The following is a 24,912-nucleotide window of genomic DNA, read 5'->3' on the forward strand; positions in this document are numbered from 1 at the left end:
ACACATACCTGTTGCTGCTACACAGAGAGAGTGGCAGGGCCCAATAGGACTGGAGTCCATAGAGATTTCTCTTAGTACCCAATGGGCAAGTCTGACGCTGGGACTCTCACTTTGGCACTTAAAATTGCCCTGTAAATAAATACACTTTGTGCTGGGGGAACATTATTCCTGGCAATACATATAAATGAATAACATCCTTCCTACTGTACTTCATATCCTTTTGGGCAACGCTCATTAAAGTGAATGTAAAATTGATGAGGGGGCTATTCTAAGCACTTTTGCAATTTGCATTCATTATTTATTTTCTTTTAATTCCAAGATATTAGGGGATACATGTACTGTTAATATGAATGAATTTCGTTACAACAGCGCCACCTGCTGGTCATTTCCCACCAGTCTGACCACCAACTAGTCAAGGAAGTTGTCAGGAGAAAGAAAGAGACTGCTCTGATGTTCTTCTGCTTAGGAAAACACATTAGAAACCTCTCTCAAATCTTTCCTAAGCAGAAGAACATCAGAGCAGCCTCTTTCTTTCTCCTGACAATTTCCTTGACTACTTGGTGGTCAGACTGGTGGGAAACTGACCAGCAGGTGGCGCTGTTGTAGCAAAACTCATTCATATTAACAGTACATGTATCCCTTAATATCTTGGAATTAAAAGAAAATAAATGATGAATGCAAATGGCAAAAGTGCTTAGAATAGCAGCCTCATCAATTTTACATTCACTTATTTTAAACGTTTACTTATCGTTTAATAACCCAGAGAGGATCTAGAACAAGCTCCAAAAAAGGAGTCACTTTTAAATGCAACAAACTTTCTTTTCTTTTTTTAGTTTAAATGGAGTGCCATCTATTATGTAACAATGCCTCTCTGATGAGGGTGATTCCTAGAAACTAAAATACTGGTCAGTTCCCATTATTCTCTGCATCTCTACGGTGCCGGGAGACGGATCCCTGCTGCAACCACTACTGCACTAGTCTCTGCATCATCCACGGCTGCCAACGTCACTTTGCAGCTGGCACCAAGGAGTGTGATGAGATTCTTTTTCTAGTGTTTGAGTGCTGGGCGGCCGTGTCCCCCCCATTGGCTGCCTACTCCTCACATTGCCCAAGATCATACAAACCAGTGAATGTGAGCTGCATTGTGCAAGTGCTGGGAGATCCATTCACACCGACAGGCATACAGCAAACAGGAACCAGCAGCAGCTTCAAAGGTATTTATTGCGTGGCTTTACTTGGGATAAATGAGATGCAAAGCTGGGGGTCATTCATCATCATAGAGATTACTGGAGCCTTTATAATCCCCCCTCTGCAATAGTAGCTCAGGCTGAGAGAGAGGAGACTCAGATGAGCCCAGGAATGAACTTGAGAGGCAGAATTTCTCTCTATTGCTGCCAAACTGGCACAGGCAACAACCCAGGGGTTCGATTATTTAGAAAAAGTGAATATTCTATAGGCAGGCTTTGCCATTGCATGTGGAGCGTAAAGCAGATTAATGGCAAAGTCTGCATGGCGGAGGGGTGTTTGTGTTTACATTTGATGTCTGCGGAGTCTCGGGTACCAGTACTCTAACTTCTAAGCGAATCTCTACCCCAAAAACTGCCTTTTGCTTCAACAAACACACACAAAAAAATAATGCAGCTTTCCAGGATAAACATTCAAGCGGTGTCCATCCGGCTGTTGATAGTCTCTGAACTGCTGGTTCTCACTCCGGAAACCATGAGGCAGAACTGATCACAGAAGCTGGAGGAAAAAGGCAATTCTGCTACACGGTTTCACGATTCAGAACCCAGAGAACGGAACGATGATAAACAAGATGCTGCTGGCAATAGCAATGTATCAGTAACATATAACCTTAGTATACAGAGAGAAGGGGGAGTTGCTTATAATCCTATTTTATTTCATGGGGCATAACTGACAGTTTAACATTTCCTTTCACCTTGGGGAGTGCAGGGATAATGTTAAACACTTACCCGGAGAACAGAGAACTTGAGACACGTCTGTATCCCCGACCATTATGTATTTACAGTATTCCTATTAGAGGTATTTTGGGGAAAGGGCACCTGAGCACCAGTCTGGGTGGCGTTTAGCTAAGCCATTTATCTGCCCGGCAGAGAACCGCAGAATTAGAATGGAACAGTGTCAAACTCATACCTTTTATGGAAATGCCCTCGCAGTCTGTTTCTGCTACTCGCTCAGAGCAGCTCCCAAGGAAGGACTGTACCCAATGCTAGGAAATCTATCCTGTCTGTAATATTATTATTATTGTCAACTAATTACCATTTGTCTATAACATATCTATTATCTATCTGTCAAATATTTGTCTACTATGATCTATCTATCTATCTATTCTGTCTGTCATATATAAATGTTATCTATCATCTATCTATCTATCTATCTATCTATCTATCTATCTATCTATCTATCTATCTATCTATCTATCTATCTTCTGTCATCTATCTTATCTGCCTATCATATACAGTATATAGTGAATAAAGTACCCCCTCTTGTAAAATATAAGGATATTATAAGTTACCGAGGAGTTTCATGACCATATATTTTATACGGGTCATGGAACTCCGAGGTAACTTATAATATCCTCATATTTTACAACTGGGGGTACTTTATTTATTATAATACACAAATTTCAGTGAGTCATGTGACAGAAATGACATCAGAACTCACCATTTATAACTGATGACATCAGAACTCACCGTTTATAAGGATATAATTTACAGGAAATTCATGGCTCTTGTGTATTATACATGTATTCATCCATCATCTATCTATCTATACATCTATCTGTCATCTATCTATCTATCTATCTATCTATACATCTATCTGTCATCTATCTATCTATCTATCTATCTATCTATCTCTATCCATTAATATGTCATCTATCTATCTATCTATCTATCTATCTATCTATCTATCTATCTATCTATCTATCTATCTATCTATCTCTATCCATTAATATGTCATCTATCTATCTATCTATCTATCTATCTATCTATCTATCTATCTATCTATCTATCTATATCTATCCATCAATATGTCATCTATCTATCTATCTATCTATCTATCTATCTATCTATCTATCTATCTATTATCTATCTATTATCTATCTATCTATCTATCTATCTATCTATCTATCTATCTATCTATCTATCTATCTATCTATCTATCTATCTATCTACACACAGTGTTTGGCACAAGAGTGATATGTGCTTTACATTTAGACACAAGTGTGCTACTCCTATTCATGTAGCGCATTGAGGGAACTCTGGAGCTACTGGCCTAAAGGTGGCAATAGGTCCAGGGGTACCTCTGTGTCAATATGTGCCACTGCACTCAATTTGAAATGGGAGGCAGGGATGACTGAGCAATGCCGAGTGCAACTATATGGAAGTACCAAGAGTGAAATTAGCACAAATACAAGACATCATGTGTTTTGCTCATAATGCAGTGTTTCCTTAATCCCAGCATAATCCCAGTATAATTACTGGCTCTGTGACTGAAATGAGCATGGAATAAGTGGATAAAGCATGCCTTTGTATAAACCCTGGATTTGTTCTCGTTATTGGATCTGCACTGCTCTGTGATACAAACTTTCACATATAAAGCTTTGCTATAAAGCAATGATAAAAATTGCGAAAAAGTAATGCCTTGATAAATAGGTTTGATGGTTCCATTAAAGGTAAGGCAAGGGCCACAAGGGGCAGAAAACTGCTAGCCAAAATCCGCTGGCTGATTTCTGCCCTACCGCAGGCAGTAGCCTCCTCTCTCTTCCGCACTAAATTGCCTTGGCCAAAAAAGACATGCGGATTTCGGCAAAGGATCACTAGTCTCTGCATTTTGATCTAGAATCCAACAATTCAGTGTGGAAGAGAGAGGAGACTACCACCAGCAGTAGAGCAGAAATAAGCCAGACGGTTTCAGCTAGTGGTTTTCTTCCCCCGTGTGACCCTAGCCATAGAGGCAGAGTCCATTCATGGGTTTTACAGAGAATCCTCCTACCTCTGCAGAAGATCTGGATGGTCCGTGGCCATGGCAAGGGTACCGTTGTCAGCTCTGAAGGAGGGAACAACTTTGTTATGCTTTCTTGTTATTCTTTTTTCAGGACTAGAGCTAAATGTCTCATTGGTGTTTATTTGCTCCTTTGCAGAGGTGCCACTAGCCCTAAAGGAGGAAACAATTCCAGATAAATACAGATACAGTATTTGAGTAGCTTATCATTAGACTAAGGTCTCACTCCACCAATCAACCACTAGCTCTTCCAGACAGGGGGTAAGGGTGTAGTGAGGCCTTCAGTGTAGTTGGGTATATTGGTTTCTGGTGCCACTTTAGTCATGTTTCTTCCTTCAATCTCTTGGCAATAACCACAGAACCAGTGCCATTGGTTGGTTGTGGCAAGTATTTAAAAAGAAGAAGAGAGAAGGAACCGGCACTTTGGGGAACTATTATTAATCAGTTCATAGATATCGGGATTGAGCTGAATTGGTTACACCATGAAATGTTATGTCTCTGTAATGACTGACAGAGGGGATAAGTGAGATAAACAAGCAGAACGTTTGCTCATTATGCACTGAGATCTCTGTGAGCAGAAGACCAACTAGAATAGGATTACACTAGTCAAGGCAAAAATATGACGAGTAAATATATCAGAGTTTCTCTTCTGACCTAGGAGAATTTTGTGTGGGAGGCAGTTCAATAACGTGAAGGGGTATTCAACATATGGCAATGTTGCTGTTGGCAATCATTACTTGCTGCTAATCAATGCAAGTCAGAGCTGTACACGTAGAAGCAATGCTAAGGAGATTGTGAGACATATACAGTATTGCACCATCTCTACGTTTCCTCATTTTGGGAGTCAGAAAATGACCCATGCAGCAGTAAGGAAAAAACACAGTGTCATTAGTAAACAAAAATTAGTCAAAATTCTTTTGGTAGCTCATTGATGGAACCCCTATGGAGTCTTTTGGTAGCTCATTGATGGAATCGCTATAGAGTCTTTTGGTAGCTCATTGATGGAACCCCTATAGAGTCTTTTGGTAGCTCATTGATGGAACCCCTATAGAGTCTTTTGGTAGCTCATTGATGGAACCCCTATAGAGTCTTTTGGTAGCTCATTGATGGAACACCTATAGAGTCTTTTGGTAGCTCATTGATGGAACACCTATAAAGTCTTTTGGTAGCTCATTGATGGAACACCTATAGAGTCTTTTGGTAGCTCATTGATGGAACACCTATAGAGCCATTTGGTAGCTCATTGATGGAACACCTATAGAGTCTTTTGGTAGCTCATTGATGGAACACCTATAGAGTCTTTTGGTAGCTCATTGATGGAACACCTATAGAGCCATTTGGTAACTCATTGATGGAACACCTACAAAGTCTTTTGGTAGCTCATTGATGGAACACCTATAGTGTATTTTGGTAGCTCATTGATGGAACCCCTTTAGAGTCTTTTGGTAGCTCATTGATGGAACACCTATAGAGTATTTTGGTACCTCATTGATGGAACCCCTTTAGAGTCTTTTGGTAGCTCATTGATGGAACACCTATAGAGTCTTTTGGTAGCTCATTGATGGAACACCTATTGAGTCTTTTGGTAGCTCATTAATGGAACACCTATTGAGTCTTTTGGTAGCTCATTGATGGAACAGCTACAGAATAAAGACCTACGCAGGTCTGTTTTTGAAGATCTGCACCCAACTCATACTCCCTTGCCTGTATTCCAACTCAAACCCACTTACCTGCATTCTTTCCTCCACCAGGTTAAACCCACCCCAGATGTAAGCGGCATGGAATTCCAAAGTGACATCACGTGACAGAGTGTTTTCTCCAGAGAAGTAAAGAATATTTTACTTTTTGTTTCCAAATGGCTTTTTACAATTTACCCATCTACATCTAAAGGGTGCCTTTGGGCCGCCTGCATGGTTGGGACATGAAAGATATTCCGAACGCTTTGCGGGTATTCCGTACTCAAACCCACTGCTGGACTGTAATATAGAGTCTTTTCGTAGGTTTTGGATGAATGCTTTTAAATATACTTTGTAGCTCATTGATGGAACACCTAGAGAGTAATTTGGTAGCTCCTTTATAGATTGTTTGTTTGTTGACTGATGCAACATGTATATCATCTACTGCTTAGTCACTGATGGAATTTCTTTGAGTTTCCTGCTAGCTCACTTGTGGAACACCTATAGAATCTTGTTACTTTATCAACAGAACATCTGTAGAATCTTGATAAGCAGAAAATCATCTTTTGTGAGTTAATTTATGGAACACCCTATAGAACATGGGTCCCCAATCTCTTTTTACCCGTGAGCCACATTCAAATGTAAAAAGAGTTAGGGAGCAACACAAGCATGATAAAGTTCCTGGGGATGCTGCAAAAGGGCTGTAGTTGGCTATTCAGTAGCCCTTATGTGGACTGGCAGCAGACAGGAGGTTCTGTTTGGCAGGTAATCCAACCAAAACTTGCCTCCAAATCAGGAGTTGAAAAATAAGCACCTGCTTTGAGGCCAATGGGAGAAACATCCAAGGGGTTGGTAAACAACTGGTTGGGGATCACTGCTATAGAAGCTTCTGCTGATTCATTAACATTATAAAATTGTGCTAGCTCACTGAGCAAACATATATAGACACGTATGTTATCTCAACCACAGACCACCTGTAGAACTGTCTGTGAGCTCATTACTGGAGTATCTGTAGAACTGTTTTTTAATGAAAGACCTTATAAAGCTGAACAACTCTGACTCTTTTGTTTCAGGAAAATGGAGAGGGATAAACCTCTGGCCCTATTTGATTTCAACAGTTCCAACGTGAGTGGCACTGGGTCTCCAGCAGCAGGTAAATATCCTCTCCTTTCCTGCTTATTAAATTCTGTAATGTGTGATATTCACTGGAGATTTAGTTCGTAAATACGACCTATAAATCTTCTTTGTCTTTTAATATCTAGATGAAATGCTCTCTGGGTCAGGGACCTCCATCCTTCTGCTCCTCTTAATCCCTGATTTAATTACATGCATAATTATTATTATCGTATTCACTTGCACTTTCCCCCTTTCTGTGCTATGAATGCATTTACAAGGCTAGAAGTTCTGCGTATGCTACCAGAACAATAGAAATACGAATATTCATAAATGAATAAATAATATCCTAGCTTTCCGTTGTCCATGTCTGATACATAGAGCCAAGACGGAGTACAACAGAGCTATATATATATATATATATATATATATATATATATATATATATATATATATATATATATATATATATATATATATATATATATATATAAATATATATATATATATATATATATATATATATATATATATATATATAAGAAAAAAAAATAAAACGTTATGTTTGTTTAGACAGAGATTATGAGCTCTGTATAAACAACCTCCTCCCTTCACCCCTTTATTGTGATTGTTTTGACAGATCAGCACAAGCACTATCTATTGAACTGATGTTGAAGAAGGGGGTACAGTTTCTCTTTAAAAGAAAATGTACCTAACAGGGAACTGATGAAGACATAATAACTTAGCTTTAAAATAGTGTACACAGTGAATCCTCAATTTTACCTCCGCTGATTTTAGGTTTCCCCTCATTTTACACCATTTTTGTGGTCCCACCATCATATAATGCCTATAACATTTCCCTGATTTTATATTTATAATATTGAGATTACTTTTATTTTTATCAGTGAGCACCCCCTAACTTTCTCCTGCTGCAAATAATTCAGGCATTCTAAGGGCTCTTACAGACGAGCGTTCTTACCTGCGCTCCCCTGCGTTCCTTTTTTCTGCTTTCAGCCGCAGGGGAGCGCAGGAATAGACGCATTACATTTTTTCCAATGGGGCTGTTTACTTACACAGGCGCGTGTAGGCGACGAACGCAGGAAAAATGCAGCATGTTGCGTCTCAACCTGCGTTCGGCGCCTACAAGCGCCTGTGTAAGTAAACAGCCCCATTGGAAAAAATGTAATGCGTCTATTCCTGCGCTCCCCTGCGGCTGAAGGCAGAAAAACGGAACGCAGGGGAGCGCAGGTAAAAACGCTCGTCTGTAAGAGCCCTGAGAGAGCCAGACTGATCAGGGGCAGTTGATGAAACCAGCGGCTGTTTGTTCGGATGTGGGTGTGTATAGGTTAGTTAGGGATTTCTCCTAACTATCAAACTGAGCAGTTTGGAATTCACAACTGCCAGTTTTTTTTCCTCTGCCACAATGTGACCAGCACATCAAAAAGAAATCAGTTGCAGCCAAACACACGCCTTGCATTTGTGAGTACTTGCAAAAAAGTGCCAATTCCCAGCCTCTTCTGATGAAACTAGGGAGTCCTTGAATTATCACTGGCCTGAACATGGTTCCATTGGTGGGTTGCGTTAATAGGCATGACTGACATTATTACTGCAAGTGTGAAAAGGGAAGGTGACACCACTCGCCAGTGATACACAAAAATTCATATATGCATTTTCATGCATATTAGCGCATTGGTCACAATTTAGCCAGTTGCTTAACACTGATTTCTGGCAAAAAGCCAACTGCATTATGGGAAAAAAAGATGCTAACTTGCTTCCAAAAATTGCATGTTGCACTATACTGTATGTGTTGATAAATGAGCCCTAATCTCTTTAAAGAGAGGAGATAAGTGATCCTGCATGCACGCATTGGGGGGGGGGGATGATAGTTAACTTGACCTATTGCTTACTGCACACTTGGAAGAACCAATTTTGGCGGAATCAGCTGAATGTGATTGCATTTTCTAGGAATCTGAATAATATGTAATTCATGAATTATTATTAGAATCCTTGAATAAATATTTGTCAGTCTGATAGAAAACGTGTAATTTGGTACCTGGAGAAGCAGTGGTGGGACCCTACAATCCATTCCTCTACAGTCCAGTCTCAGTCCCAGGGATCTGGAGTTTCTGCTCTTGGCAGTATCCATGTGAGTTTATCCTGGGAACTGTGCAGTGTCGGACTGGAATGCCAGGGGCCCACCAGAAAACCTTAGACCGTGGGCCCACTTTCCAACATACTTTTCCTCCTCTCTTCACTCAACCTCTTTATTCTCCTAATCTCTATTTATTATAGGCTTCCATTATCAAGCAAATTAAAAGCAAGAAGGCCCACTGACACCTGGGCCCACCGGGAGTTTTCCAGGTATCACGGTGGGCCAGACCGACACTGGAACTGTGGTTTCCCTCCACAGCCAAAAAATCTTTAAGTAGGTCATCAGTGTTCAGACTGACTTCAAACCCGTCATTTGTAATTCAGTGTTTGGTTCCCAATAAAATCACAGAAACATAAAAAACATGGTTGAAAAAGTTATGGATCTTCATTAAGATGCTCCCACATCCATAAAGAAGTGCATGCCAAACTGTGGGGCTGCTCTCCCAGGAGTAATGGCCGGAGGGGGGTTAAGCCTGAAGTCCATTTAAGAAATTTTGGGACAATTCTCTCATAGATATAGCTGAAAGCCCAGCTTGAAGGTCAATTAGGTTGAGAGTTTGAGACTTGGAGTGAAAGTCCAACGGAAAGGATGAGAGGGGGTGCTAGAGGACGCTGGCCTCCGGGTGCCCCCGGGGTGAAATCCAGCCCTGGGAATGTCTGGCATATACCTATATTCCTATGGTGTACACTAGATCTACTTTTTATTTATATGGCTCAACAGTTTTATATTGATATTTTTAGCAGAATCACACTGGCCACTCAAGCAAAGATCCTAATGTTTGGCCAGGTCATCATATGAGCACATCTTTTGGTCATTTCAGCCAACTACCTAGTTTTTGCTGATATTTTGGTCACCTGTCAAGCATTTGGATGCTGAATCAGGTAAATATCTCCTTGTTTGATGACCTGGCCAAAAAGGGTGTCCTATCAGTATGTCCTTCAAAAGCTACATACCTATGGACAACATGATCCGCAGCCTGGCTGATATCTAATGAAGCATTTTCAGATAACACCCAATCAGATATGCAGTCTAAACTGATATATGTGCCGATATCTGCTTGTCGGAAACCAGGAATAATGATCCTGGAACAGGGGCAACCATTAAGGGATCTTTGTTTCAACAAACAATTCTACCAGGCATCAATATGAATAAAGGAATGTCTTTAATGGAATAGTGAAGCAAGAATGGCTGTTAAATGAGTATTTATTCATTTTAAAAGATTAGTTAGTAAGCCAGAGAATGAATGGCTGGTTGTCATGTTATTTCAGCTACTGCTGGGCAAAATAGATGAAAAAGAGAACCCCAGGTAGGAAATCTTGGCAAGAGCCAACATGCATGAACTGTATAGTATCCTGGCTGCTGTAATTGGCTGCAGTGAAACAGTGTTTACATTGTTTAACAAGTGGCTGAGCAGGGCATAGAGTTCAGTTCGACAGCGATGCCCTAATTTATGCTTCTGAATGTTATTGGAGTTGGAGAATTCTAGGAATGTTTCATAAAATGTGCAAAGAATTAGGTGAATAGGAATAAAATACCTGCACTAACATCAGCAGCTGCCTGCATAAACTTTGCTTGCATATACCACGGCGCATCATGGCCAGAGTCTGTCCTACCAGAATACTAAAGAATTTCCTGGTGGGCTTAGGAGCTAGTAGGTCCCAGCCAACAACAATTTTTTTCCAGTGAGTGTGGGTGTATATAAAAACCTCTACCTTTTTGGGACACTCTATATCTAATAGCTACTTTGTAGAGGGTGGACGAGTTAGAGGTACAAGTAGATTGCTTTCATCTATTGAGGAAGTACTTTCTAAATCTGTAAGTGTGTAGAAACCAGAACCATGTGGTGCCTCCACTGTTGTAAATGGGACTCTCCATAGGAACACATCTCTGGATGTATTCATAACCTATACAGAGGTATACCACATAGGTATTCAGGAATGGAGTGGGAGTCAAAATAGGCCCTGGTATTCCAAGTGCACAGATTCCCAAACATCACCCACCAGTCCACTAAATAGCATAACTCCCAACTCTCCCATTTCTGCAAAAGTTGACCCAAACCTGCCCAACCTGTGGATCCCGCAGGTTTCAGACCACCCCCAGATCACTACTACTAACATCAGCCACTCTACTTTAGCCACTACTCCAAACTTTTGCCCCAAACCAACCCATACGAATTTCCTACTGTCTACAGCAGGTATTGGTGAAGGTTATGGCCAGCCAAGTCAAATTAATGTCAGTTTGCTGCATTAGGAAAACGTTCATAGAAACTAAGAATAAAAACAAAAGTGAAAAGGTTACACAATCATCTCAATATTATGTGCACTTCTTCTAGAAGACAGAACAATGCAATGTACATAAAATCTCACCTTGTAGCCTCACCTTGTTCTGCAGCCACCACTAATGGTCCTGATTTCCAGCAATTCCCCGTAGTGGAGATGAGTATTTCCTGCAGCGAATAATTCCAGTCCATCTTTCCTCTTTCTGTCCATCTTTCATGCAGTCATAACTTAAAGTCACTAATGGGCTCGCTAACGACTGAGCATCCATACACTGCCCCTTTGAACCAACGGATTTCAGACAAACATATATTATGAAGGAACCTTCCTACGCTTGTTGTTGGACATTAATTAAAGACATGTTGTTTCATGAATCAGCACTGACGTTTATCTGTATCTGGCTAAACATTAAATTAGGGGTTTGTAGTCCTTCTGGCTGATCTTCTAATACTAATGAATGAGTGGCATCCCATTTATTGGATCAATCAGCACTTGGTTAATGGCTAAAGTGATGACTCTCTCTTCTAAGGAACCTGCCTGCTCTAAAATAATTAAATTCGCAGAGAGATAAAAAGTTTATATCTGTTCATAGGAGCTTTCCTGCTTTCCTAATGTACTTATACCATGGCAAAGCGTGCTTAATAAGACCTGCTGCAGGGGCCGGGAGCTTCACAAGCTCGGACCATCAAAGCTTTAGGAGATTTCTCTGCCTTCCTCTGAACTAGATGCACCGCTGCTTTCTATCTCTGTAAGTAGGAAAACTCTACACATCAGACATGCCATTTGCCATTCAATAAGGAGAGTGGGGGGGGAGGTGAGGTAATGGGAGCACTGAAAATTTAGGTGAAAGGGAATCAAAAGTGGTGGTTTCAAAATAAGATAGCAGGTGGGTATGGCCTAACAAAGGTAAGGGTATGTTGCCTGAATCACTGGTTTTCAGGGGACCATGGTCCAAAAATGTATCTAATGCATAATCCAGACAAGGGAACTGGGATGCTGATAGCATCTGTGCAGCTGGTTATAAAATAGAATCAGTCTGTATTAACATAAAGGAGAAGGAAAGGTGAAATCACTGGGGAGGAGGGGTTTCCATAAGGGTTGCCACCTTTTCTGCAAAAAATACTGGCCACCCTATATATTTATCTTTCTTTCCGATTAATAACCTTGGGATCAAGCATCATTTTGAAAGACTAGGTTCCAGTGGGATAATGATAGAGGAAGAACCTGCGGCTCATAGGACACCATTCCAGAAAGAACATCGTGTGGTAGGGGTCGAGAGTGAAATATGAGGGTGAGATGATAGAGGTGACATGGGGGTGGATGATGGGGGCCAGTGCTGGGTCAACTTGTATTGGCACCCAAGGCCATCCCACCACCACTTCCCTTGCTGCTGCTTACCTCTTCCCTGGATGGTCATTCAAACTCACCCCCCTTCCCTAACTGCTCCTTCCCCACAGGTTGCCCCCCCCACTGCATCCTACAGAGCTGCCTCTGTAGCCTGGAATGGAATGATATAATAAATATACCGTCCAGGAAGATTAGAGGCCCAGTGGATCACTCACTGATGAGAAGATTCAATATATGCTTATGAAAAAGGTCTGTTTCCCAAACAGGGCTGAGCCAGGCCGTCCGGGCACCCTAGGCAACACGACTGGACACCCCGCCCCCCTGCGTGTGCAACATACTGTGCGGCGAAGAGAGTCACGGAGGGTGACAGGAGGGAGGGGAGAGCGATGGAAGGGTGGGTGACAGAGGGAAGGAAGGGGTGGAAACACGGCTAGGGGTAGGCAATAGACAATTTTAGAGGTAGCTGCCCTAGCGCCCCCTTATCATTGCGCCCTAGGCAGCTGCCTCTTCTGCCTACACCTAGTTCCAGTCCTGTTCCCAAAGTTTAGGTGGATCTTTCAATAATTTTTCTGTGGGGCCCAGTGCCTAAAGGTTTCCCAGCTTAGGGAGTGGCAGTAACTATAATCACTGATGTCCTAATTTCATTAGGCCATCGCTCCTCTGGAACGGGGAATTTTGGTGAAGAGGGCACCGCCATGTTCTTCATGGTGCACATGTACCAACTGCACCACCCTAGGGGCTCATGAACAAAACAGATATTATTTGGTGATTCCAGCATTGTGTGCCCAAATTGAACTGGAGCGAAGCAAACCTTGGATCACTGAAGAAGATGGCAGCAGAGTGCTCTGCATAAAAGTACCTTGGGCCGGCAGTGGATTCTTTAAAAAAGAGGAGCAACAGCCCAGTAGGGGAAGTTATCAATTGCAGAAACCTTAAAGTGGTCCAGGAGTTAGGATTCAGGAATAGGATCCTGCCCCCAGGTCTTACTGCATGCACACCAGGTAGAAGTCAAACTCAAACCCCTTGCATGGCCATCACAATGACATGCTCTAAACATCATGGATCCTTTCTGGAGGTAGTTGTAGGACTTTTAAAAGTTCTTGGAGGTCCTGAGGAGCTACAACAAAGATACCTCCTTCCTAAAATGGTGTTTTATCAATACCTACAAATAAGTCACTTTTTGTGGGCTAATTATGTTATCCCTCTTAGAGAGCCAACACTTCTGGAAAAAGGGTTGACTAATTTAACACCAACTAAAGGAGGGATATCCCTATGGTATAAAATGCTAAGACCTACTTTGGATATTAAAAGTCTACCGGCTGTTCTCCAATCCTTCTAGATACTCCAAATGCATTACTCACTTGGAGACATCGAGGAAGATTTTTTATGGATGGTACATGACCCCACACAAATTACATCGCATTTACAAGAACATACCTAACACATGTTGGAGAGGATGTCACCAGAAAGGTGATATGTTCCACATATCGTGGGAGTGCCCTAAACTTCAGCGACTTTGGTCACAAATGGAGTCATTCTGTAAAAATAAGTGGAACTTACAAATTCAAATTACTCCAGTTATGATAATTCTCTGCCTCATTGATCCGAATGTTCCTAAAGAGTTTTATTCCATTCTACACCATTTGGAATGGTGACAACTTATTGCGAGGAAATGGAAGTCGGAAGAATCTCCGTCAATACAACAAATTACTCAGGAGTTGGACTTACATTACCGTTATGAGAAAATGGCAGCCTTGACCTCCAATACCATGGGGAAATTTTACAAAAACTGGGACAAGTGGATTTCCAGATAGTATAAAGTTGAGCCACTAATTCTCCTATTAATGGTTGCCTAGGAACACATACCCTCTCCCCCTCCCTTTAACTCTATATCTCTATCTTTCTATTCTAATTTCATTGTATGTTTCATTACTTTTGTGATAGAGCATTTGCTCTATTGTGAAAAAATTGAAAATCAATCAAGAAATATATTGAAAAAAAAAAAAAGTTCTTGGAGGTCCAACCTTTGGTCAGGGACCCCCTTAACTCTTAACAGGGTTACAGGTATACAAATTGTCCAAAAGATCCTCTAGCATAGTAAATACAAGTTTGCTCCAAAGCTCACCCTAATTGATCTTCAAGCTGAGCTTGAGTGGTATGTAAAAGAGGTCCCCCCTAAACTAAGTTTAGACTAGCCCACCCCAGTTGCAGCTCCATGCCCTTCTTCAGGTTTAGTAACTACTACTTTATGAGAAGCTCTGGAGTGCAAATAACTCAATTCTATCTCCCTCTTCACTCAAGGGCCTGAAGGTCCCCCCTCTCTTGAATAATGGCCAAATAAGCCACTAGAATCCGTTCAGAATGTCCATACAATTATTTCAAGGAGCGACGGAGCACTGAAGACAAATAGAGGCCAAATTATACATTCATTCATATTGTCTCGTTACAGACTCTGCCCAAATATGAGCCTTTCTGGGAAGACAAGCTATAATAGTAGATACCCATTTTTAGTTCCATTATGAGTAATTTGCTGCAGGCACCTTGGAAGGTGGAATCTGAGTTTGCATTCAATTTTAATACTTGAGCTTCTCTGGGTTTGTATGAAAGACACAAATAAACAGGCTAATTGTATTTATAGGGTGCTGTATGCCAGCATGGAGAGCAGGGGTGGGGGCATCACCTTATCCTATCTTATATAAGCAATGCAAGTGATGGAACTATAAGAATACCATAAAAAGGCTGGTGCAATATAGACTGTTTGTACCTGCACATGGCTCAAAGGTTTCTCACTTTCATCCAATCATGAAATTAGTACCTGGTGAAAAAAGTTAAATATGTTATAAAAGAATATGAATAATGATGAATGGATATTATTACAAATTTTAATGAAATAAAAAGACAATCAATAGAATAACTACTGTGGGCTGTGCCCCCACCCTGAAAAACTCTTTGGAGACACCAGACAGCCTCACTCACCCAATCCCCACTGGCCTAGGTGTCTTCTGCCTGCCTGCATCCGTGGCTGGGGAGATGCAGCACTTAAAGGACCAGTAACATCAAAAAAAATTTAAAAAAAAATTCGTTAGTATACATAGAAAAAAAAACCACAAAGACAAATTCAACTTGAAAGCCTTTATTAAGAAATAACTCACCAAAACTCCACTTCCACCCCTCTTCAGAAAAGGTGACGATCCATCCTGCGGTGCTCGATTTCTCCTCCCTGGCTATCTCCTATAATGAAGGCAGAGAGGAGAAATCGAGCACGGCAAGATGGATCGCCCGATCGCTTTCTGAAGGGGAGCGCAAGCAGAGTTTCGGTAAGTTATTTCTTAATAAAGACTATGTGATTTTAAAGTTCAATTTGTCTTGGTGGTTTTTTTTCGATGTATACTAACAAATTTTTTTTAAAAAAAAATTTGATGTTACTGGTGCTTTCATAGTTACAGAGGAAGCAAAACCTGTCGGACCCCATATTAATTAATTAGCAGAGCCTGGGCTTTGTGTCTACTGACAGTCCATAACTTGGAGCCATAGGTCATGCCAACAAAGTAGACTGGAGCTCCAATTTAAAAAAATAAAACAGGAGGATCACAAATCAGCTGTCCCACGTCCTTTGAGTCTTGCGCTGTAGTGCCCAAACATACCCATAAGCTGCCCAGACTCCACCAACTCCCACAGCAAGCCTGCCGGACCCTCTAATGCAGAAGTGCCCATACTTTATTAATGTGGGGTCTACTTTTACTGATGTTGTCCCATTATGATCGACATCCATAAAAGCATTATTAGCATTTTGTTTCATGTAAAATGTTACCTAAATTGATTAATGACAAAATGTATATTTCTATACTTAAACATGTATAAGCATGAAACAGGAGGGTGATATAGACAAGCTGTTTGTTGACAGTGTCTTGAGATCTACTGATCACCAGCTAAAGGTCTACTGGTAGATCCTCATCTACATTTTGGGCACACCTGCTCTACTGCCACAGGTCTCCAAAGCTGATAACAGCCCTGCTTGAGTTAGATAATAAGGCTAATTTATGAACACAAGTGCAAAGTGCCCTTTTTCACGGCTGCCATATTTTATACCCATAATGCAGCATTCCCCAGGTGTAATTATGGGCACCTACTAAGCTTTGTCCACTGCAACTTGTTAGCGATGTGTGGGTGCAAATTAGCATCCAATTTTTTGAACCGTGTGCAAGTCACAGTGGATGTTTTAGAGGAAGGGGCGTCCCGTTCGTCAGTAGCAGAATTAGCAAGTATTTTACTTGGTGCAAGGGAGCTATTGACACAGCCCACTAAGGGAACTTTGGGAGTTGAGATTACCAGCAAATCGAAACTGGTGGTAGGTCTACAAAGAACCAGGCCAAGCTACACAGTTGTCCCAATCAACCCATCCGGCCAATGCCTTCCCTCGTGTGTGCATGCATTTACATTTACACGTTGACTAGTGGGGATGGAGGAGTTTACCGGCGAAGGGTGGGAAAATAACTGGACTGTAGTAGTAACAAGGGCCCGGACTAGGAGTAGGCAACAAAAGAGGTATGTGCCTAGCACCCCCAACTGCTGCACCCAAAGCACATGCCTCTTCTCCCTACCCCTAGTTCCAACCCTGGATCCACGGTTCCCTTGTGTCAGTGCGTATATATATATATATATATATATATATATATATATATATATATATACATACAGGTATATATATATATACATACAGGTATAGGATCCCTTATCCGGAAACCCGATATCCAGAAAGCTCCGAATTACGGAATGGCTGTCTCCCATAGACTCCATTTTATCCAAATAATCCAAATTTTTAAAAATGATTTCCTTTTTCTCTGTAATAATAAAACAGTATCTTGTACTTGATCCCAACTAAGATATAATTAATCCTTATTGGAAGCAAAACCAGCTTATTGGGTTTATTTAATGTTTAAATGAATTTTTAGTAGACTTAAGGCATGAAGACCCAAATTACGGAAAGATCCATTATCCGGAAAACCCAGGTCCCGAGCATTCTGGATAATAGGTCCCATAACTGTATATATATATATAAGGCACACTGGCACTTGCTGCAACTTTCTTGGAGAACGTATCTATGTGGATAGCAATGCATATACTTAATTCTGCTCACATTTTAGCCTTTTGTCCTCTTTACCTCCTCTCTGAGCCGAAGAAGAATCCAATTTCATTCTTATTGTTCATAAAAAGAAAGAAAAAAATGGTTATTTTTATACCCGTCACTTAGCAGGGCGACAGGATCTCTACATCAAATTGAACTGGCTTGTAATGGATAACTTCTGTCTTTAAAATGCGGTCGCTGATGCTGTCCCAGTTTCCATGACAACCAATGAATTCTGGCCTGACTTTTTTGGGATTGTGGCTTTTCCATTTGCAAAGGGACGGGGCATCTGTGCCATGGAGCATAAGTGTTATATAATATGCACAGTCAGCACTTTATTCTCACTATCCATTTCATGTGAACACAAGCTTTGATACTGTTACTATTTCAACTTATCTTTGTATAGATATAAGTTTCCTTATCTCTTGCGCACTCAAAGCTACATCGGTCATAGACCTTTCCAAGCAGCAAAGCAGTAAAGGGAAATAAAGGATAACTGATCTGTGGTGTTTATACAAATGGCCTGTAGATGTCACTGTGCTCAAGACTTATACTGTGCATTCTTTATATACAGCTTGTGGTGTTAGAGTTGCTTACTGTTGTGTAATGGCTGCATGAGCCTGCTAATAAAGCAATGTTATACTCTACTCATCCTCGGCTACCAAAACCTAACATGATCCTGCTTAGTATGTTGTGAGACAGCCTGATTGAATATTTTCTCTGCACTGCTTATTTCGACTGCATAAACAATGTAGCAGAAAGCAGCTAATTAAGTACTTACTTCCACTAATTTGTTTCAAGCCTCAGCAACTGAGTGGGAATCCGACTCAAGTAAAGGACAAGAGTTGGACACAGGAGTCATAAAAATTAAAGTCTGTCTACTTCCACTAACTCTCATGAACTCTATACGGCAGGTCTTCTATCCACTACAGCAGTGATCCCCAACTAATGGCTCGTGAGCAAAATGTTACTCACCAACCCCTTGGATGTTGCTCCCAGTGGCTTGGAGGCAAGTTTTAGTTGTATAAAAAACAGGTTTATGGCTTAATAGAGCCTCCTGTAGGCTACCAGTTCACACAGGGCACCCCTGCACTACAGGATCCTGCTTTTTGGTGTTACTGCTACCTTAAGAAAGGGCTGCCAGTATCATTTTAAGCTATCTTGCACTTCTGTGTCCCTTACATGGGATTTATGTGAACAACATTTATACAGGTCTCGGCTTCAGATTAAATGCAATTCAAATAAATGCAATTATCTCTATCTCTATTAGTCAATGGGCAGAATGATTATAACCAGTCAATCAACTGCAAAATTACCATCAGATGGTTTGTCCAATGGAGCAGAGAAAAGAAGAATGGAAACCGATTACTAGCTGTTGTATAACATTGTTCATCCCACACAATCAGCTCATATCAACCTATTGTATGTTATTGATCATTCACACTCCCTGCCCAGAGACTATTTTCCCACTGTTACTATAGGCACCATCTCTCCCTACTATACCTGCTATCCCACAGTCACACTCCCTTCCCAGAGACTATTATCCCACTGTTACTATAGGCATCATCTCTCCCTACTATACCTGCTATCCCACAGTCACACTCCCTTCCCAGAGACTATTATCCCACTGTTACTATAGACACCATCTCTCCCTACTATACCTGCTATCCCACAGTCACACTCCCTTCCCAGAGACTATTATCCCACTGTTACTATAGGCATCATCTCTCCCTACTATACCTGCTATCCCACAGTCACACTCCCTTCCCAGAGACTATTTTCCCACTGTTACTATAGACACCATCTCTCCCTACTATACCTGCTATCCCACAGTCACACTCCCTTCCCAGAGACTATTATCCCACGGTTACTATAGACACCATCTCTCCCTACTATACCTGCTATCCCACAGTCACACTCCCTTCCCAGAGACTATTATCCCACTGTTACTATAGGCACCATCTCTCCCTACTATACCTGCTATCCCACAGTCACACTCCCTTCCCAGAGACTATTATCCACTGTTACTATAGACACCATCTCTCCCTACTATACCTGCTATCCCACAGTCACACTCCCTTCCCAGAGACTATTATCCACTGTTACTATAGGCACCATCTCTCCCTACTATACCTGCTATCCCACAGTCACACTCCCTTCCCAGAGACTATTATCCACTGTTACTATAGACACCATCTCTCCCTACTATACCTGCTATCCCACAGTCACACTCCCTTCCCAGAGACTATTATCCACTGTTACTATAGGCACCATCTCTCCCTACTATACCTGCTATCCCACAGTCACACTCCCTTCCCAGAGACTATTATCCACTGTTACTATAGGCACCATCTCTCCCTACTATACCTGCTATCCCACAGTCACACTCCCTTCCCAGAGACTATTATCCCCACTGTTACTATAGACACCATCTCTCCCTACTATACCTGCTATCCCACAGTCACACTCCCTTCCCAGAGACTATTATCCCACTGTTACTATAGGCACCATCTCTCCCTACTATACCTACTATCCCACAGTCCCACACAATTATCCTACATACAACTACAATTCATTAGGATTCAGCTTAGCTAAAGACACCTGAAAGAAAGATTTGACTTACGTAATCACTAAATATGATGATGGAAAATATCATAATACTTGCTTAAACTAGCATCTACGGTGTGGTGTTATACAGTATACCTTGACTGCATTTATACACTTGTGTAAATTTTCATTGTTAACATGCTGTCTGGCCACATCCACCCTTAGCAATGTTACTATACACCCCTATGCAAAAAGGCTCAAGAACATGTTATGGGTGGAGGTACGAGTGCCTCCTCTCTATGTGCGCTAGCCAGGGGGCTTTCCATTTTCCAATACCAGGAACTGCAAATACAGACATCTGACCACTGCATTCTTCCTAGTGGATCTACCTGTGTGCCATTAGCCTAAGCCTGCTTTAAAGCATGAAGAAAGGAAAGAGCAGAAAGGAGGTATTAGGGTTAAGCAAGGGAAGTGGAACAGTCTCCGACAGGGCCACTCGGCTATTATCTGGCCAAAAATCTGCCAGATGTTGACAGGATCGGCCTGGGCCGGGCTGCTGACTCAGAGGCCCCCCTCCGGCCCCCCACCCCTGGTGCAAAGTCCCCTCTGTGACCCCAGCCCCTGCCTCCAGCCCATTCACCCACCCCTCATTCGTCTCTCCCTTGCGTGTGCACGCTCACATATGTACCTTTTTTCTGTCTTTAATAAATGTATCAATATTGAATTGCTTCTCCAACAAAGGGAAAGCGCTTGCAAACAACCCAAGCTCTTGCTGAGGCAGATAAATCAGAGGTCGCCAACCTTAAAGACTCCCCTCTGTATGTGTTTGCAACAACGGTGTCCCTAGGGAGAATTGGGGATTTTGATAAAAGCTGTCTTTCATACATCTCTTAATCATGTTTTATGCAGCAACACACACAAGCTTTTTTTGCTCATCGATTTTTTCCCCCCATGAAGATGAAACCATGATATAAAATATAAGCTGTATAATACCTAAGGTAGATGATGAGATGTGATCTTGGGTTGGTTTTATTGATTCCCCATCTTGCAGGCAAGATGAATGTTCCTTAAAGATAATTTGCCGTTTTGATGTCGGTGCATGTAGCATTTCTCAATTAACAACACAGGGTGTAGATTCTTTGGGATAATCACCGTCTGCTGCTAGAGAAGGCAACTCAGCTTTGAGTCTCCTTGATACAAACTATGCCATCTGAAGTTTGCCAGGTTTCAGGGGAAAAGGAGACTTCAGGAGTGCCCAGACAAGTAGGATTATTGATGATATGGTATACAGTCCACCAGAGAACCAGACATTGAGGGTCCATTCTCACATAAATAAGATGGAGACAGTGATCAATGTAATAGCATATAAACCTAGAGCTGAAAAAGGCTGATGGAAACTGTCCTTGTCTGAAGCCCACCAAGGCTCTGGGACCCTGCTTTAGCTGTTGTCTCCATCTGTCCTCCTGTCTCCATCTTGCCCTTCTCTAAAGACCATGATCTGTAACAGCTATCATCCTAACTACAATTTGTGCTTCTCAGGGCCTTAGGCATTTGCCTCTATCTACATGCCTCCAAAGACTGTTCTGTCCACTGTAATTATGAGTAGGAGACTTAATAGTACAAGAGTTTAGAGGATACATCAGAAGTGATGTTCTGGGGGGGGGGGGTTGAGCTTTGATCTAGGGCAAAATGAAAGAACAGAGGGTCTTTGGTAAAATAGGGGGACAAGGATCCGTAAGCTCCAGCACAAAGGAACCATACTCTGTACTTACTCTGATTATACTATTTTGCCAGACCAGTTATACACCAGCAGGCAAGTTTGTATTTATGTAGGAGCAGTTTTTTGGTGGGATCTTCCATAGGCTTGTAGAACAGTAAATACTGACATGTTTCTCTTGTTCCCTTTATAGTTTTCAGTGGGCGTCAAGACCACAGCAGCGTTGTCCTTCCTGTCATCTTTGGGATCATATGTTTGGTGGGAATCATTGGAAACTGCATTGTCATCTACACCATTAACAAAAAACCCAAGGGTAACCACAACATTGCTGATATCTTCATAGTGAGCCTCTCTGTGACCGACCTGCTTTTCTTACTTGGAATGCCCTTTTTGATTCACCAGTTACTAGGGAATGGTGTATGGCATTTTGGTGCCACCATGTGCACTGTCATCACAGCGCTGGATGCCAACAGCCAGTTTGCCAGTACCTACATCCTGACGGCCATGTCCGTGGACCGTTACCTTGCAACAGTCCACCCCATTCGTTCTTCCTATATGAGGACCACGTGTGCAGCAGCTCTTGTGATTTTGTTGTTGTGTCTGTGTTCCCTTATTACAATAATCCCCGTCTTCATGTACACGCAGCTGATTGAGCATCCCGATGGCAATGCTGGTTGTGGAATCATCCTGCCCAATTTCTCCATTGATATCTACTGGTACACTCTCTACCAGTTTTTCTTGGCCTTTGTCATACCTCTTGTAATAATCTGCGTTGTTTATATCAAGATCCAGAAGCATATTTCTTGTGTGGTGGTCCCACTGCCACAGAGGAACTTTAGAGCCCGGTCCAAGAAGATCACTAGAACATCTGTAACAATTTGCTCTGCCTTCTTCATTTGTTGGGCGCCATATTATATATTACAGCTGGTCCACCTCAAAGTGGCCAATCCAACTGTGGTGTTCTTCTATGCTTACAAAGTGGCCATCAGCCTTGGCTACGCCAATAGTTGTATCAACCCTTTCATATACATTGTGCTGAGTGACACCTTCAAAAGGCACCTGATTAAGGCAGTTTGCCCAGCACAGAAGGTACGAAGAAGTGACAGACACACTGCCAGTGAGGTCAGCCCATCGGTCAGAATCTGTTCCGGTCCAACCCAAGAGACTTCCTTAAGTATGATGTATTCCCAGAACATTGACAATTATATTTCTTTGTCTGTATCTGTTCCATGAATAATACAAACTGAAAATGTTGGTGAGAGGAGTTGGAAAAACAATATTGTTGCAATGGCAACCTTCTTTAGGAAGACAGTTTCCTCCAATCAGTTGGCTCTCAGTAACATTGCATCAACTAGAGGGTGGAGAGAAATGAGAGTGTATGGCAAGGGTAGGAAGACATATTTACGTGACATGGGCCATAAAAATAAAGAGCTGACAAGGAGGTGGAGTATTAGAGCCTGATGGGTTCATTAATTAACAAATGGTCAGGCTAAATTGCCCACTGCAGCTACCCACGGCATCCAATCAGCAATTGGCTCAGCTTAGTCTATTAAAGAAAAGATCTGTTTCTTTGTTATGGGTATCTGCTATATCTAGTAGAATTAAGTCTAAAGCAACTGCACTTTTCTGAGTTTTCCTGAAAACATTTCACCACTCACCTGAGTGGCTTCTTCAGTTCCAAAAATTACACCACTCCTCCGAGCAGCTGGAGAACCTCTTCAGTTCTCCTGACGATCGGATGAGTGGTGAAACATTTTCAAGAACGACGACGATGCAGGACAATGACATCAGGGGGTTGAGAGTGAGCAGTTTTTTTTCCATTGAAACACGGACAAGCTGTTTTGAAAAGGACATCCCCTAGAATAATCGGGTTGTCCTCTGGACAGATGGCAACCCTGGGCTGTGGCAGTAAATATAAATAATCCTTTCAGAAAAATAGATTTGATCCTGCCTTGTCTCCTGTGCGACATTTATTGTATTTAATATCGGACTGGGATACCAGGGGCGCACCAGTAAACCTTAGACCGTGGGCCCACTTTCCAAACTTTTATTCCTCCCTTCTTCACTCAACCTCATTATTCTTCTAATCTTTCATATCTACATACTATACTCTATTCTTCCATTATTAAGCCACTTAAAGAAATAGAGAATGACCATCAAATAGGCCAAATGGTTACAAACAAGAGGCCCACTGACACCTGGGCTCACCGGCAATTTTCCTGGTATCCTGGTGGGCCAGTCCGACACTGTTAAACCCTGCCATAAATCGAGACAAGAATGAGTGGAATTTCAGGAAACAAAGTTGTTTACATGAGCACCATGGAAGGAAAAATATCCTGGCCACATAATATTAGTAAGCATAAGTAAACACGTTACCTGACACGCTAACAAACAGGACTTGAGCAAAACCTAGAGCCCCTGAAGGGCACAATCATCATGCCAGATAAACACTGTGGATCATGAACAATAAATCTACTGAAATTACAATGTACAATTGCTGCATCCAGGACTTACTCTCTCTCTCTATATATATATATATTGTGTCAATATGTTACTCTGAATTTGTTTGCAGTTCTATTGCAATTAAAAAGTATGGACATAGAATAATTACCTCCATAAAGTATTGTACATGCGTGCACAGTCACAGTGAGTGCTAATTACTCGCCTCGTTATAAGCAGCCTTAATGTTCCAATGGGTCGTCATCCAGTCTGATTGTTCTTGAATTAGTATCCATCACCGAGGCAGTTGAATGTTTGTCTTTTACACAACATGGCGGTCAAGAGATGTATGTTTCTTTAAATTAATTAAAGGAAACCATTTTAAAATTCAGAAAAGTGTGTTTTTTGGGGACTGAGAACAAAAATGTAACCAAAAAGTGGCCTGCAGGGCACTTGCTCTCCTAGATACTCCTGAAAACCTCACTTGAAGGTAA

The 24,912-nt window shown here is 41.6% G+C and overlaps 1 protein-coding gene across 1 annotated transcript; it reads left to right on the plus strand.

Annotated features, from left to right (window-relative positions):
• The first annotated feature begins 681 nt into the window (after positions 1-681).
• On the plus strand, positions 682-24,129 carry LOC108702317 (melanin-concentrating hormone receptor 1-like). The gene is made up of 3 exons (XM_041578836.1): positions 682-1,214; positions 6,776-6,855; positions 22,173-24,129. Exons 2-3 carry the CDS (start codon positions 6,780-6,782, stop codon positions 23,210-23,212), a joined length of 1,116 nt encoding a protein of 371 aa, XP_041434770.1. The 5' UTR covers positions 682-1,214; positions 6,776-6,779; the 3' UTR covers positions 23,213-24,129.
• Positions 24,130-24,912: the final 783 nt, after the last annotated feature.

This window comes from Xenopus laevis, chromosome 9_10S (assembly GCF_017654675.1).
Source record: "Xenopus laevis strain J_2021 chromosome 9_10S, Xenopus_laevis_v10.1, whole genome shotgun sequence".
In the NCBI taxonomy this organism is placed as follows: Eukaryota; Metazoa; Chordata; class Amphibia; order Anura; family Pipidae; genus Xenopus; species Xenopus laevis.

Coding starts and splice junctions, on each gene's coding strand:
- LOC108702317 (XM_041578836.1), top strand. CDS start 6,780: ATGGAGAGGGATAAACCTCTGGCCCTATTTGATTTCAACAGTTCCAAC. Junction 6,856..22,172: donor CACTGGGTCTCCAGCAGCAG/GTAAATATCCTC, acceptor TTCCCTTTATAG/TTTTCAGTGGGCGTCAAGAC.